The sequence below is a fragment of the Colias eurytheme genome, chromosome 25 (assembly GCF_061535395.1).
Source record: "Colias eurytheme isolate Ceu_HAF_F1 chromosome 25, ilColEury1 Martin Lab GWU primary, whole genome shotgun sequence".
Taxonomy (NCBI): Eukaryota; Metazoa; Arthropoda; class Insecta; order Lepidoptera; family Pieridae; genus Colias; species Colias eurytheme.
In genome coordinates, this window is record NC_143004.1 from 5,780,794 (window position 1) to 5,796,646 (window position 15,853).

Genomic DNA, 15,853 nt, shown 5'->3' on the forward strand with positions numbered 1-15,853 from the left:
AATAGACCTCCTCATTGTATTGCACAATAAGGACGTCACTTCGAAAATCTACTATGAATACAAAATGTATGGGAAATAAATTGTATGGGAGCGTTTAATGTAACATTTTTGGTTATTTCTCGTTTTATTTTTAAAAATTTATTATGGCCATTTTACTCATTAGGTTAAGTACTTTCGATATCAGTTTAAAGTTTTTTGATATCTGCAATAGTTACGGAATAATCGCTTGTGCACACTTAACGATTACACCCTGTATAGCCTATAACCTTCCTCGATAAATGGGTTATCTAAAACCGAAAGAATTTTTCAAATCGGACCAGTAGTTCCCGAGATTAGCGCGTTAAAACAAACAAACAATTCAGCTTTATAATATTAGTATAGTTATTAGTAAGTATAGATTACAATATCAAGCACTAATCTGCCTAATTTGTCTCCTTATAAAATTTAAACATACTCGAGGTGTTTTCGCGTAAATAGGATCGACAATTCATTCTTCCTTACAAACTTAAGTACCTTTTTATTGGATACTTCGAGGTATTGTAATAGTTGTCACAATTCTAGTATCCCATTATCACTATTTCTGAAGTATATTCGTAAATAACGTAGGACGTAGCAGGGATTTACAATTTCTGGAACGAAGTTCGCAATCGCGCGTTGCGAAAGAGGGCTAGACGGAAAAAATTAAGACAAAAAATTGTACTTAATGACAATTTTTGTTATAGTCTGTCTCTCTTCCAACTTCGTTCCATGACACCTCTCAATATTTTTTAAATAAAATTATACAATTACTACAAGACAAAAAATTTGTGAATCATAAATTTCATATTAAACAGCAAATAATTCCACTATCGTTTTTACTTTTTATTGCTTATTGATAACTTGATATGTGCATAATATAATTTTTATTGTGTTAATACTTTTATTTGGTTAATTCCTTTTATTTATAACTTAATTGCCAAGTGTGGGATTGAAATAAAAAAATAACTCCAATATTATTCAAACATATTAAGAGCAAGTAGAAAGATAGGCAGTCTGTGAGAGCAGTGGACGCGGCCCATCCGGGGAAAACGCAAGCGTTTGTCACCTAATCAGACACAGCCTGGCTTTTGCAGAGGTCTCGTGTTAAATTATACAAATTTATAGCTATAAATTACCATCATAAACACACATATATGATAGCGCTCATAATTTATCAGGAAAATTATAATTTAAAAGTAAATTCATTAGTTGCAGTTGCGGAGCATTCTTTTTCCGACTTTGGTCGAGTAAAGATATCCAAAAAATATTAGTTATATCCGTAATTAATTACGTAATTTATATACCAGCACGCGCTAACATAATATATTTATCAATCTTTCAATGGTAGTAGGTATATTTGAGAATTGTTTATTTTTTTCGTTAATACGATATTCAATTACCGAGGTTACTACTACCTACACCTAATACATATTTTATTTACAATCATTTAAAAATAAATAAAAACATAGACACAAAAACTTCCCTCATGTGATACTTAAAAATAAATTTGGTTGTAGGATAACCAGGAGATCCTACAATCAAAATTGATTTTATAAAGTCCTGGTGAAATCAGGCCACCAATCACCATATTACGAATTTTTTAAATTGTAATCCGCCCAAAAGTAGCGTCCAAAGTTCCAAACGTACCATAGACACCTCAACTGAGCAAGAAGCTATTATATGCCTTTAATACTACTAAAACCTAATTAATATTCAGCGCTGCGCACGCGCAGTACATTCAACTAGCTGTCCGTACCGAAAGTGAAAAACAGAGTATGTCACATGTCCATGTATGGGAAAGTCATTGTTTTTCGGTCACTTTGCCTGCTTGAGGACAAATTCTTTTTCCTGACATGACGTGTTAGATTTGAAGTAACTTAACTAATCAGAAATAATATGTACCTAATACAGTAAGGGCGCGTTCCCACTATGTCGTAACGACTAATTTATCGTTCGACGACTGTAGTCTCTACCTGTTCCCATTATAACGATTGTTTGTCGTCAACATTTTTTATCGTTTAGGGACTGTCGTATCTAGCTGTTCCCATTGGATCGCTAAGATCGCTCGCATCATCAGCAAGCTACAAATCTAGTCGCCTCTGCGTTCGCTTGGGTTGGGAAAAGCAAACCGAGTACAGACACGAGGGGCGCGCGGGTGCGAGAGGGAAGGGAAAACACGTGTTCGTCTACATAGAGTTGCCGTCCACGATTTTTTTATCGTTTTACGACTGTCGTGCTTGCCGTTCCCACTGTCACGACAAAGCGTCGTCACTGCAAAAACTGTTGTAGACGACAGTAAATTGTGTCGTTCTAAATGTGAACACCTCCATTTAAACATATAAGCCACGACACTTAAAACTACACGATTATCTGTCGTCACGACCCGGTGGGAACGCGCCCTAAATATGACGTTTTTAATCATTTTTAAAAGATCTAGGTTTTCACCTTTTTTGTCTTTTTGTGGGCTGTACTTTGTGTGTAATCAACTGAAAAGCCACGGACGTAAAGTAATAATTTAACTACAATATAAGAATAAATGGTAAAACATCAGTTCTACTTTTTCGCATATCCAGAAATTCCAGCAAATATACAGAATTCCCCTAACCTACCCTCTCAAAGATTTTTGTGATGATGAATACGGTTTATTCTATCGATTAAAATGTTTACTACGTGTTCATATTATCTTAGTTAAATGCTTAACTCGTAGGTTAAGCTCACTATCATTCCTAAATATTTAATAGGGCATCGATTGATGCACAGAAGTGCATTACACTAAGGGCCAAAATTTCAGTGTCGGTTAAGTCCCTGCTGTAATCACCGCACTAATTTTATTGAGTCAAATTGTCGTGCAGTGTCAAGGTGTTTTAGATAACAAATGTTACCATTAAACTTGTAAGACATTTTCTATTACGGTGAGATTAACTAAAAAAAAATATATATGTAATTAGAAGTTAGAACATATAGGAAATTCTGCGATATGCCTGAATCTGTGTCCATGTTGATCAGAAAAAGATCCATGTGTATCGCTTGATGGTTTATATATCACAGATTAAAAATATCACAAATGATAAGGTTATTTTCGTTTATTTATAAAATAAAAATGCATTCCATATGTAACCTCATTTGAATGTGCGTCAAACTTTCTTATGATGGCATTACGGCATCGCCTATATTATTTTGAGGGTATTATTTTATGGTATCGAATAATTAGGTTCTATAAACAATAAGGTTTTATTGATACGATTTTCTTCATGATTAATACAATACTGATAGTTTGTATAATTGTGTCACATTATTATATTACAGCTTAAAAGTTAAAATTAACAAAACAATTAACATCCTCAATTATTTATTTTTTTGGCGTTTGCGAGGAATAAATGTAATTCCCGCGATAAATGAATGAACAACAAGGTTCTAAAATCTACCTGCTTCTTTTCTTAAAAAGCTATCAGTTTCCAAACTGCTTTCAATCGAATTGCAAAAACATGCAATCTAGTCGAAGTCAAACGTAATGGGACATTAAAACTTGAGAATCTTAAATACACGCTATCTATTCTATCATCATTCATCATGCGTTTTGCAATAATATTTTTAAACAAATAAAAAAAATTGTTTGTGCTCTATAATGTATTGAAAATTGAAATTATAGACTACAATAATGATATTATATTAGGCAAAAAGGTGTAGTCTATACTAGATAATCGTCGAAATGTGGTTAATTATCGACATTTTATTTGATTTACGAAATTTTATTAGATTTACCTCAAATTTGGTACAGCGATAGCTAGAGACCCGACGGAGGACATAGGATAGGTTTTATCCCGGAAATCCCACGGGAACGGGAACGATGCGGTTTTTTTTAATAAAAAAAATACATTTTCTTGTATATTGCGAAACATATTTTGTAGTGGTCTATTTTTGAAAAATTTCATTCATGTCAGCCATAATACAAACATTTTGAAATCATGCATCACAGCCAAACCATGTCTTATTCAAATCATAAGCCCGATTCACAGATACAAAGATACCGTCACGGGCGTCGGTTAGTAAATAAATAAACCATTATTACAACGCTCGGTGATTGCTCACACGTCTCGTTCAGTCACATGACCATTCACATAAACATATCAACAACTAGCTGTGCCCCGCGATTTTACACGCATTGCTTCGCTCCTGATATACAGCTTACAGCCTTCCTCGATAAATGGGCTATCTACCACCGAAAGAATTTTTCAAATCGGACCAGTAGTTCCTGAGATTAGCGCGTCCAAACAAACAAACTCTTCAGCTTTATAAGTATAGATGCATCATAGGAAACACATTCTAGGCCCAACTAAAAATAATTCCTGCCTTGCAATTAAGCATTAGTGTGAATGTCAATGATTATTTTTAGCAAACATTTGATGAATGAACGGCATGCTCTTGTATAATACAGCTGTTGCTATGCCATTATTTGGTGATTTACGAGAAACTGCCTTCTTGTGATTGTTTCGTCAGAATTGTTAACAACTGCTCGTTTTGGTCCTTGGTTGTCGGTCTTGTTTCAAAGAATGCGGTATTTACAATCTGGTAAAATTGAATGCAATGTGGGATTTGGGAATGCCCAAATTATTCATCAGACGTATTTTCAGTAGCGGTTAATTACCGTCTTTTTACAGCCCTAGATATTTCCCTAATACTGCTTGCAGACGATTTGAGAATTTATTGTTTTACGTGATACTGGATGACCATGTTTATTTCACGAAATCTTGCTACGACTGTTCACCGTATACAATTAATTTCAATCTAAGCTTCTCAAAACTATTATCAGTGTTAAATGTGCGTGCCTTTACGGGAGTAGAGGTATTATAGTTAGTATAATTCGCCAACATTAAATATATTTTTAACACCTTTAAAATAATATAGATACATATTTTATCACTATATAGTATATAAGATGGCTTGATGCTGTCTGTCTGTCCCTAGTCTCTTTCTTTAAAACGCCACGGATTTCGATGCGATTTTTTGTTAATAGATTAAATTCTTCCCGAGAAAGATTTAAGTACATATCATTTGTTAACAAATATAGACAACGCGGGCGAAGCCGCGGGCGGAAAGCTAGTTCATAATTAAAATATCTGCTACATTGAAATGTGCGCTTTATGGAGTTGCATATAAAATGCAAATTGCTTAATATTTTCAATCAATTTCATCAAACTATTATATAAAGTAAATATTTTAGGCTAATAGAATTCGTCTAGGCATAATTCTCAGGATAAGTGGAAATTTCTAGCTAGCTTAGTTGATTAATTACTTTAGTTATTTGTAATCTTGTTAACACACATACCCAGATACCAGTAGTCAGGACAGTCTGTTTTTAATAAATAAACATTCAACTTCTGCACATATCAAAATACCTAACTATTATTTATTTTAATTCCATGAAATTTATTATTTAGTTTCACTTACAAAATAATTCATACTTCAAATTCGAAAAATATTTTATACAAATAACGTTCATTTTACAGCAACATATTTAAACGAATAAATGATAAAGGAAAACATACCAAGAAACTTAATTTTCTTTTGAATTACAGTAAATATCTAGGCAATCCTCAATTACAACAAAAACTTATAATTATTGTGGTATGCTCAGAATCATCAGGAAGGACACTTATTTTCCTACATGGTATCTTATGTATGACGCAATTAACAGGCAGGTGATGACAGAAAGAGATTTGTAGAGTGTATCAGATATTTGGCAGTGTGACAGAGAACAAAATATCTCCATCTCTATTTATTCAATATATCAAATCAACATGGTAGGTATAAAATGAGTCATTGTTTAGTCCATGTAATATATTGTGTTGTCCAAAAACGATTCTAATAGGAAACTATTAATTGAAATATTATAGGTTCTTAATGGGAGTTGGTTACACTTTTGATTTGAGGATACATGATACATTTTATAGAAGATTTTTCAATGTAAGAATATATTCTACAATAATGTTTTATTGGCTCATAGGTATTATAGAAACAAAATTTATATGGATTGACTTGATATAAAATTTAAATATAATTTATAGAATTGACTGTTATTTAGTGGTTAATAATATGTACAGAAAATAGCAATATTTAGAATAATTTTTTATACACCTAAAATTGGTAACATAAAAAGATTTCATATCAATACCTGTATACAATATCAATGCTGAAATATGTTACATATCACTACATAGTATAAAACAAAGTTGCTTTCTCTGTCCCTATGTCCCTTTGTACGCTTAAATCTTTGTAACTACGCAATGGATTTGGATGCGGTTTTTTTTAATAGACAGAGTGATTCAAGAGGAAGGTTTTAGTACATAATTTATAAGGTTGTAGACAAAGCGGGCGAAGCCGCAGGCGTTATGCTAGTAATATATAAGTACTGAAATTGTAATAACAGACTACAGTTTCAACATTATTTCACATAGTAAATCAAACATGTACAACAATGTTTAATTCATTAAAACTAGATTGTAGCCGACTTAAACAATTAACATCACAAAAATAGTAAAATGACTCACTATTATATATAAATACTGCATTATATTACTATTATTTTTAATCTGTGCAAATGTCATGTTGCTATGTATGTTATCTGTGCTAATATTTTGTTTGTTTTGATATTTTTAATATTTCGTGAATGGCTGCAAGTTTTAGTTGATAAGAAATTGTGTGGAATGTTGATTTGATTGCATTCAATTATTTAAGTATTCAACTATTTCTGTTATAATGACACATATATCTATGTCTATTTTTATAACTGTTAATTATTTTATTAATGATATAATAGAAAGATATTATATAATAATTTGTTTAAAGATTTGTGAATAATAAGTTAGTAGATTAGTTATTTACAATTTAATTATAAAACAATTTAAATGTGTTCTTGATGTTTTATTCATATCATGTGAATTCATAGAGAAAGTATACTTATATTCCTTAAACGTTTTACATAATAATAAGATCAATTTTGTTACCAACAAAAATTTATAATTATACTAGCGGTCCGCCCCGGCTTCGCCCGTGGAACATATTTACGTTTTCTCTACATAAAAACCATCCTCGGACTTCAAGGAATATAATAAAAAAAGAATTATCGAAATCGGTTCAGCCGTTCTCGAGTTATGCGCTTACCAACAAATTTTGCGATTCATTTTTATATATAAGATTTGTACAGGCTATAGCGAGTTAAAAATAGCAGCAAATTTAAATACGTAATTAGTGTATGAAATAAAAGAATGATGATTTTAGGAAGGTCATTTCAACTTGAGAGCCTGCCTAATTACGCATATTGTAATCGCTTCAGTTTTTTTGTATATCCTGATTTCTAGGTATGTGGTTAATTTCTGCTATAGTATAATCTTTTTTACATAAAAATTATACTGATGAGAATAATGTTTTCTGATTAGAATTTTTACTACGATTAGAAGCTATAATTTGATACAACTCAAAAATGCATATTTGCCTGTAATTGGATCTACATCTTGCTATGCATGCTAATTTATGTCACATACTCAAAATATATTATAAATATAAGATGTACATCTGTTGGCAAATCAAATAAATAAATAAATCTTTTTTTAGTCCTGAACAATCTAAACTATATCCAATCCTAATAATATGAATGGATTTATGTTTTTTTCACTTGAAAACGGATTAAGATTATACTTGACAATTCTATACTAATATTATAAAGCTGAAGAGTTTGTTTGTTTGAACATGCTAATCTCAGGAACATCTGGTCCGATTTGAAAAATTCTTTCGGTGTTAGATAGCCCATTTATTGAGGAAGGCTATAGGCTATATATCATCACTCTAAGACCAACAGGAGCGGAGCAATGCGGGTGAAACCGCGGAGCACAGCTAGTGTAGCTTATATACAAGAATAACAGATTACCTATGGAAATAATTGGTCTTGCAATATTACTAAATGCTCATGACATATCCAGTACACATACAAATTTGAAAAACTGTCTGTCTATTACACTTTTACAGGTAAACCACAGCACAGATAAGGATAATAAAATTAATAAAGGATATTTAGAACAAAAATAGTTCATGAATCACAATCTCGGCGGATACAAGTTTTTGCTTAAATATTTAGTCTATAGGTATAGCCATAGACCGCCTCCTTGGTACAGTGGTTGACGTGTGAGCGTAGAACCGGGGTCCTGGGTTCGATTCCCGGTGGAGACGAAGAAAAAAAAAATGTCTCGGTCTGGCAGGACACAGAAGGCTGATCACCTACTTATCCCTAAAGAAAATCGATCAGTGAAACAGATGTATGAATAATGCATCTGCCCCTTACCCCACTACGGGGACACGGGACTTCACTTACTTATAGCCATAGAAAGCAGTTAGTACATAATAAGAGCAGAATATCAGATATTTCTAAAGGTTGAAGTATTTTTTTCTACTTTATAGGTTAGATTTGATAATTCGGGTGATATTTAAGATAATATTATACTTATATTTCTTTAACTTATTAGATTTATTATTTAAACGATCGTAAATTATCACTTGAATGAGAAAAAAATATGTAGGTATTTTATTAGTTATAAAAACAAATTCTTGTTTTAAGTATATCTAAAATGTCATACAAGGATAACGTATTATATGATACATTTTCTTTTTTTCAATAATCACATTACATAGTTTGATACACATTGATTGAAATAGGTAAGTAGTCATGTGACTATATTGCTTAAAAATAAATTAATAGTATAAGTTATTACTTATGGTATGATGAGCTCGGCTAACCTATTTTAAAATTGTAAGATATTTGTCTTACATTCTGATAGGTTATGAGCACTTATGCAGCTTATATTAATGATAAATATTTTAAAAAGAAATCTGGGTTTCGAAATATTTACTACTAAAGATGAAACTATTAACTATATATCTATATCTAAAGATGAAAATGTTTCATTACTTTTTGACATGTTAATTTCTACATAGCTGCAGGATATTTCCCTTAGATATAAGACTGATATTATTCTAAGCTAGATAACATCTCTTTAATATGTGTTTAGCATGTAACAAGATATTTTAACAAATTACACATACATACCAAAATAGAATGTCAGATGTTTCAAAATCGGTGTTATTCATGGAGTTTAAATTGTAAATCATGTTCTTATAACTTTGCTGTTATCCATTTCATTTGTGTAATCTTCTTTCCAATAATTATTTTTATTATTACCATTACATGTTACATACATACATACTATAATATACATACATATTGGCATAATTTAAACCAATAACAAAACTCACTTATAACTGTTTAAAGATAAGAGAATTATGATAATAATAAACCCACTGAATACTTGTTACAATGTAATTTGAAATTTAATGTAATATAGCTGTAAGTATGTAAGAATAACAACTTACATTTAGGTTAGAATAATGACGGAATTTCCATTTTGAGTTTTGTTTTTTTTTTTTATTTTTTTTCGAAACGAATAGGCTAAGGATTTGAGATAGAACTTACCAACAGGTGGGAGTGGCGTTATCCACCGTGTCTTGGTTGGCCTGCGAGGGAGACTCTGCTCCCCTCGCGCCACCCGCCACAGAGGAAGCCGTGGTGCCGCTGTATTCAATCACTGAGCCCACATCATCACCACACTCTTATTATCTCCACGGAACTGACACCAATTGCATAGTTACCTGAAAACACCACAGCACTTCACTACGACACTCCACGGCGAACACAGTTGACACTTTTGCTATTTGACCGCGCGCAAGGACTTGACACTAGGATACGATGTGATCACGCCCAATATTCACCAAAAACAAATTTATCTCACGAAAAAATGGCAACCTTCAAATATAATGACCCGAGTCAACTAGCTAGTCCACCATAATATACTAAAATATTTATAAACTTTCACAAGTTAATTATAGACCAGACGTTACTATTAACGTTTGAACATAAGTAAAAGATGAGAAAATATTATTTATAAATAGCTTTGGATTATTTTGATACGATTTTAATTCGGCAGAACATCACTTATACACACCCCTATTTCGGGTGGATCTGATCCTCTTCTTTATCTTTGTAACGTTTATAACATGCAAAAAATAGCACGATTTTGTTATTAATCTACAATTAAATGACCTACACCCTGATAACTACAAAGACATTTTTGTAGCGATGACAGCGATCCGTATCGGCTTCACAGAACCTACATAAAAAATCAACATGTCGCCTGTGAGATTACGAAGAGGTGTTTTATCATTCCTAGTTCTGTTGACTATACAGATAAAGGGGCGTGGTCAAGAATAAATTTAAATATAGAAAATTTGTGTTTGTAAATACGCGATATAAATACAATTATTCTAGGAATTTCATAAAAGAATTATTTTTAAAAGATTAATTTGCAAAAAATATAGCACATCTAGCCAGTGGGTCGACACTTAGAACATCGTTTTGGTTAGGATTCTATTATCAAGCAATTTTAAACTTCATTCTATTGACATAGAGTTCAAATTATTTTGTACTTTTCCAAGACCTAAGGGCGAGTCTGGCATGCCAACATTTAGAAAAAATAAAAATATTTCTAATGTTGGCCTCTCCGATGTAATCATATATTATAAGATTTAATATTTTAGTTTTAATTATTTATTATTATTTCTTCTTTTTTTTTAAACCTTATTTTTGTACATTTTAATTTTAAGCTAGTACATTTATAAATTATTTCTTTCTTTCTTCGATTTCTTGTCAATGGTTAAGACTTAAGCATAGACAACGTCTTGATGTTGATTCGTTGTTTGTTAATTTGAATTCAAAATGGCGTTTTATTTTGTTTTGGTGGAAGTTAAACAAAATTTGTTCTTCATAAATCGTAGATTTTGTTATTTACTCAGTTAATCAAAGTGTACATTGAATTTGTTAATTTGTAGTATTTCTGCCAAAAGTGAAAAAAAAAGAAAAAGTGTTATGTGTAAACAATGTGTTTGTGTGTACTTATTAATTATTTGATTAATTATGACTTAATATTTGCAATAATATGTACCCAATGACTGTTCTATAAGGAAGATAAAACATAATAATTACATAACAATTTATGAGAAAACTTCTCTATTACGTCATGTTCTGGCTGTAGAATCAATTGGAGAGATATTATTATGTCCAAAGAAAACAACGGCTTCTTCATATACAATTCCAATATGGCGATCCGAACGGCAACGATATATTGTTGGTATCGAAATTTAGAACGAGATTTTAAAATACAAATCCCGCAAAATGTTTCAAGGAAAAGTATAAAATGTGAATCAACTGTATTCACATAATATTTAAGCCGCTAACCAAATTAAGTCCTACATGCCTAAATAAAGATATTCACCAAAATTCAAATGGAATTAACCATTTTTGCCTATTATAGTGAGTTTTAATATTATATAAAAATGTTATTATATAATAATAAATATTATATTTTAATAAACTTATTGATCTACATTGTTGGTGTTTTATTTTTAATTTCCTATAAATTTGAATAAGGATGAGAACTAGTAGTGATGTTACCCAGCATCGAAAATTTTATCGATATCGATATGAAGTTTTATCGATAATATGCACTCAAAAAGACATCACTAGCACGTCAACTTTTAAATGTTGGCAGCAATGCGTGTCATTTTTGACGTAAGTGAGCTTATGTTGGTATATAAGATTCGCCCTTAGCCAATACATGCATATGTGTGCGTGAGCTCGAAATCAAAGTACTGAGTGCCGTCCGTGATAACGTTATCGCATATTATGTGTCAATGTCAAGTGTCGTCTATTAACTATTTCAAATGGAGCGGCGAAATCAAAAATATTTTTAAAATTTGTAAACTTTGAAGGAAATTGTGAAACATATGAAAATAATAAACTACAGCACAGTATTATTTTGTTTCCTTTTAATATATTAAAATGGCCTCATCTAAAACACTTCTACTATTAGCAACTAAATTGGGGTTGGCAGAGGAGGGAAGAGTAATAAGGTATTGTTTCAGATTGTTTATAAATTATTTTATAAATAATTATAAATTATAATGATTAGATTCATAGTTATGCTTTAAATCCATATTAATTTCATTAATCTTATTTCATCATCATAAAAGGTAATTCAAGACTCAATGAATTCAAGATGATTTTTTATGCATAGTGGAGTTTTGAAATAGTCTTTTCTTTCCAAATCATTTTACTTGTAAGAAAAATACTTTCAGTAATCATTTTAAGTCTTATCAGTAGTAATAAATAAAATAATTATATTACCACAATTAAAAAGGTGAAAAATATGATTTGAAAGCAGCATATAATTTTTTTTTCAATTCCACTCAGTATACTATTATTTTATTTACAGTAAAGCAGCAGAGTTTGAGCGTTTATTACAAACAAAAACAACAGCAGGAATCAATTTAACAGACACAAGTAAAGTTGTTATATGTTTGGACTTGGCTGCGTCAATGCTCAGTGCTGATCTGGACCAGGTAAAATCAATTGAAGTATTTATATAGATTAAAAATAGTTTAGTGATTTAAAAAATTGTGTAAAATACAAAAAAACAAAATCAATTAAAATTTAAGTGTCTTTTTATCATATTATTGAATATGTGAATGTTGATACTGAGAGGTTAATCCATACTATAATACTATAATATACTATAATACTATAATACTATAATAATATTATAAATATTATAAATGCGAAAGTAACTCTGTCTGTCTGTCTGTCTGTTACTCAATCACGCCAAAACTACTGAACCAATTTTCATGAAATTTGGTATGGAGATATTTTGATACCCGAGAAAGGACATAGGCTACTTTTTATCCCGGGAAAATGAAGCAATCCCGGAAATCCCACGGGAACGGGAACTATGTGGGTTTTTCTTTGGCTGCGCAGGCGAAGCCGCGGGCGGAAACCTAGTTTTTATTAAATATTTGATAATATTGGCTTGCTATAGGATTTTAAGGCTTGCTATTTTAAACATTTTTTTTTTAATTTTCAAACAATAAAGCAAAAAACTTGACTAAGTTCAATTTGTCTTAGGACTGAACTATTGTAATGTACATGTACTGTAAGAAAAATTCGTATTTCAACCGACCTTAATATATAAAATATTGAATTTATATTTTTGGTTTTATGGCATTCAAATGCTTTATAAATATAAATTTATAAAGAATAGAAAAAAATCGATCATGTGTCCCTCCAGACACATAAAACTGAAAGAATAGAATAAATTCGATCGCTCTGGCGGGTCACGAGTGGCTGAGTTGGTCAGGCATCCGCCCCGGAATGGCGCGAAAGGATGCGGGTTCGAGTCCCGCCTCGTGATCGATTTTTTTTTTCTTTATAAATTTATATATAAAATATTTCTGCAATTGAATAATATAACATTAATATTTTCAGAAAACAGCCATAAAATATTCAGGTCTCAAAGCTCCAAGTTACAATAATTGCAGGAAAGTTGTAGAAAACTTACTTGAGCTAAATAATGACAAGATTACAGTGTCGAGTCTTTGTTTAATCATGCAGTGTACTGGCGTTCAGAACTTGGCTGAAAAAATATTAGCGGAGTATCAAAAGGTTACGAAAATGGTATGTGTTTTTGATGGTATAAATCTTGAATATATAATATGAAATAATTGTTACACAAGTTTTGTAACAAAACAAATCAAAGACGCTTTAATAATATGCATAAGTTAACTATTGTTTTGTTTGTTACCTAAGAACTGATTAAAGTTGAAAGAGAAGTAATGTTAAGTGTATTAAACTCAGATAACTAAGGATGTATCGGCAAATGTATCTCTTTGCTATAAAATATAAACAAAATGATTGTCTAATACATATAAAAAAATAAGTCACTTCATTTTTAAGGGCTTTTTTTTCTATTTCAGGACATGGATCTAACTTTGCCACAATATGTATGTATGGCTGTTTACCAAGCTTGCAGGTAAATAATTTCATTATAATTACTATTTACTAGTTTCAGAAAATTAATTATTGTATGTTTGTTTTTTTATTAAGTTATTACACATGAATCTTGGTCAAGTAACTAACCAACAATTTGTTACCAAATTACCAAAAACAATCAGGGAATTCGAAAAATAAAAAATAAAATGTTGCATAAAAAATATTAGTGCGCGATGAGGTTACATCAATTCAAATTTAATGGCGGTTCGGAAGTTAGGTGCAGGTGCGAGTGCGGGTGCGCACAGGTCCCTTAACGTCCCGCTAATGCCTAAAATTGTTTTCTGCGCATCGGATCGTACGATGTTCCGAGCCGCCATTAAGTTTGAATCGTACCTACTGTAATAAAAAATCGCACTTATAAATAAATACTCTTGAAATTGAAATATTCATAGCCAATTCAATGACCGCCTCCTTGGTACAGTGGTTGACGCGTGATCGTAGAACCGAGGGATCCTGGGTTCGATTCCCGGTGGAGACGAAGAAAAAAAAATGTCTCCGTCTGGCAGGACACAGAAGGCTGATCACCTACTTGTCCCTAAAGAAAAACGATCAGTGAAACAGATGTATGCATAATGCATCTGCCCCTTACCCCAATTGGGGACATGGGCTTCACTTTTTTTTTACTTTTATAGCCAATTTAAAGCACAGGATGAAAAAAGTATATTCAGACAATATTTTATGCTTTTAACTATTACAGAGTCAATAAAGTTAAAATAACAAAAAGTAAATTAATCGAAAAATCAAGATTGAAACCAGGACAATGGAGTAAGTTAGATGCTGAATGGACGAAAATTGTTGACGAGAAATTTACGACTGTTAAGAAAAGAGGAAGACCACCTAAAATTAAGATAGTAAATGGTGAGTGGTTTCATATTATTTGATGTGTTTTTAATTTTGGTCTATGTTTGATCCTAAGGTTTGATCAATAATTGTCTATGATTGCTGAAAAAAAAAACCATAAAGAAGACATAGACATTCTTCTGATTATACTTACGAAATTTTGAATAATCAAGTTTAGTTTGCCTTTTAACATTTAAATCTTATATTTTTCACTTATTGATACTAAAAAAATGTTATAACAGAACCAATGTATTGATAAAAATATATTATAACTTCAATTAACATTATAGACGAAAATGAAATGGAGATAGATACAAGTACTAAAGATGAGAAATCACTTGAGCCGAAAATTGAACCTTATGAACAGTGGAAACAACGCATGCTAGAACAAGCTTACAAAGAGTTGAAAGAACTCGAAAGAAAAGAAGTAAAAGAACAGAAAGAAAGAAGAGATACTATGAGAGAAGAGATAGAGAAAGAAATGTTGTCGCCGAGACGGTCGCCAAGAAAGACTCCGCAGAAATTCTCTCCTTATAAAAGTCCTAAGAAATCTAGTGGAGGAATAAGACTTCTCTTTCCTAAAGATCTTTGATAGATAATTTTTAATTGAGATTAGTAATTGAATGTTTTATCCATTGATTCTTAAATAAATGATATTTTTGTAAGTCTGGTCGAAATAATAGATTTAAGCTCTGTTTAATCTTTATTAAGTTTTGGTAGCATTTTTATAATTATTCATTGCCTTATTTTATCAACTGACATATGTGACTCTGGCTGGTCCTTATTCTGTGTTTTAATGTATGTTTGTGTGTTAGTTACAGTAATGACATTTATTAAATTACTATTATTGTGAATTTGTTTTATGATAATGAAATAAAATTTGGACAACTGTAAATTTTTTTAATTTTGATGAGACATCAGACAATCCCTATGGTCATGCAATTAATAATGAAAATGTCTCTTTTACCAGTATATTTATTTTGTTTGTTATCTCTATTTTTATCTTACAAT

The 15,853-nt window shown here is 31.1% G+C and overlaps 2 protein-coding genes across 3 annotated transcripts in view; one reads left to right on the forward strand and one right to left on the reverse strand.

The window, feature by feature from the left end:
* Galphas (G protein alpha s subunit) overlaps positions 1-10,278 on the reverse strand; it is a 35,151-nt gene extending 24,873 nt beyond the window's left edge. Inside the window, exons 1-2 of one of the 2 annotated variants that reach the window (XM_090116008.1) lie at positions 10,170-10,278; positions 9,539-9,714 (exon numbers count right to left, since the gene is read on the reverse strand). The gene's annotated coding sequence lies outside the window, so the exon portion shown is untranslated. Of the gene's footprint in view, positions 1-9,538; positions 9,715-10,067 lie in introns of both variants that reach the window. The other variant, XM_090116007.1, reaches the window with a different exon arrangement.
* Positions 10,279-11,838: 1,560 nt separating this feature from the next.
* Positions 11,839-15,670, forward strand: Orc6 (Origin recognition complex subunit 6). The gene is made up of 6 exons (XM_090116076.1): positions 11,839-12,030; positions 12,393-12,519; positions 13,439-13,627; positions 13,927-13,982; positions 14,700-14,860; positions 15,133-15,670. Exons 1-6 carry the CDS (start codon positions 11,960-11,962, stop codon positions 15,432-15,434), a joined length of 906 nt encoding a protein of 301 aa, XP_089972202.1. The 5' UTR covers positions 11,839-11,959; the 3' UTR covers positions 15,435-15,670.
* Positions 15,671-15,853: the final 183 nt, after the last annotated feature.

What these genes read in the sequence shown, in the direction of transcription:
- Orc6 (XM_090116076.1), top strand. Translation starts at nt 11,960, where the DNA reads ATGGCCTCATCTAAAACACTTCTACTATTAGCAACTAAATTGGGGTTG. An exon ending in TCAGTGCTGATCTGGACCAG is followed by an intron (nt 12,520 to 13,438) that starts GTAAAATCAATT and finishes TAATATTTTCAG; the next exon opens with AAAACAGCCATAAAATATTC. An exon ending in GCTGTTTACCAAGCTTGCAG is followed by an intron (nt 13,983 to 14,699) that starts GTAAATAATTTC and finishes TAACTATTACAG; the next exon opens with AGTCAATAAAGTTAAAATAA.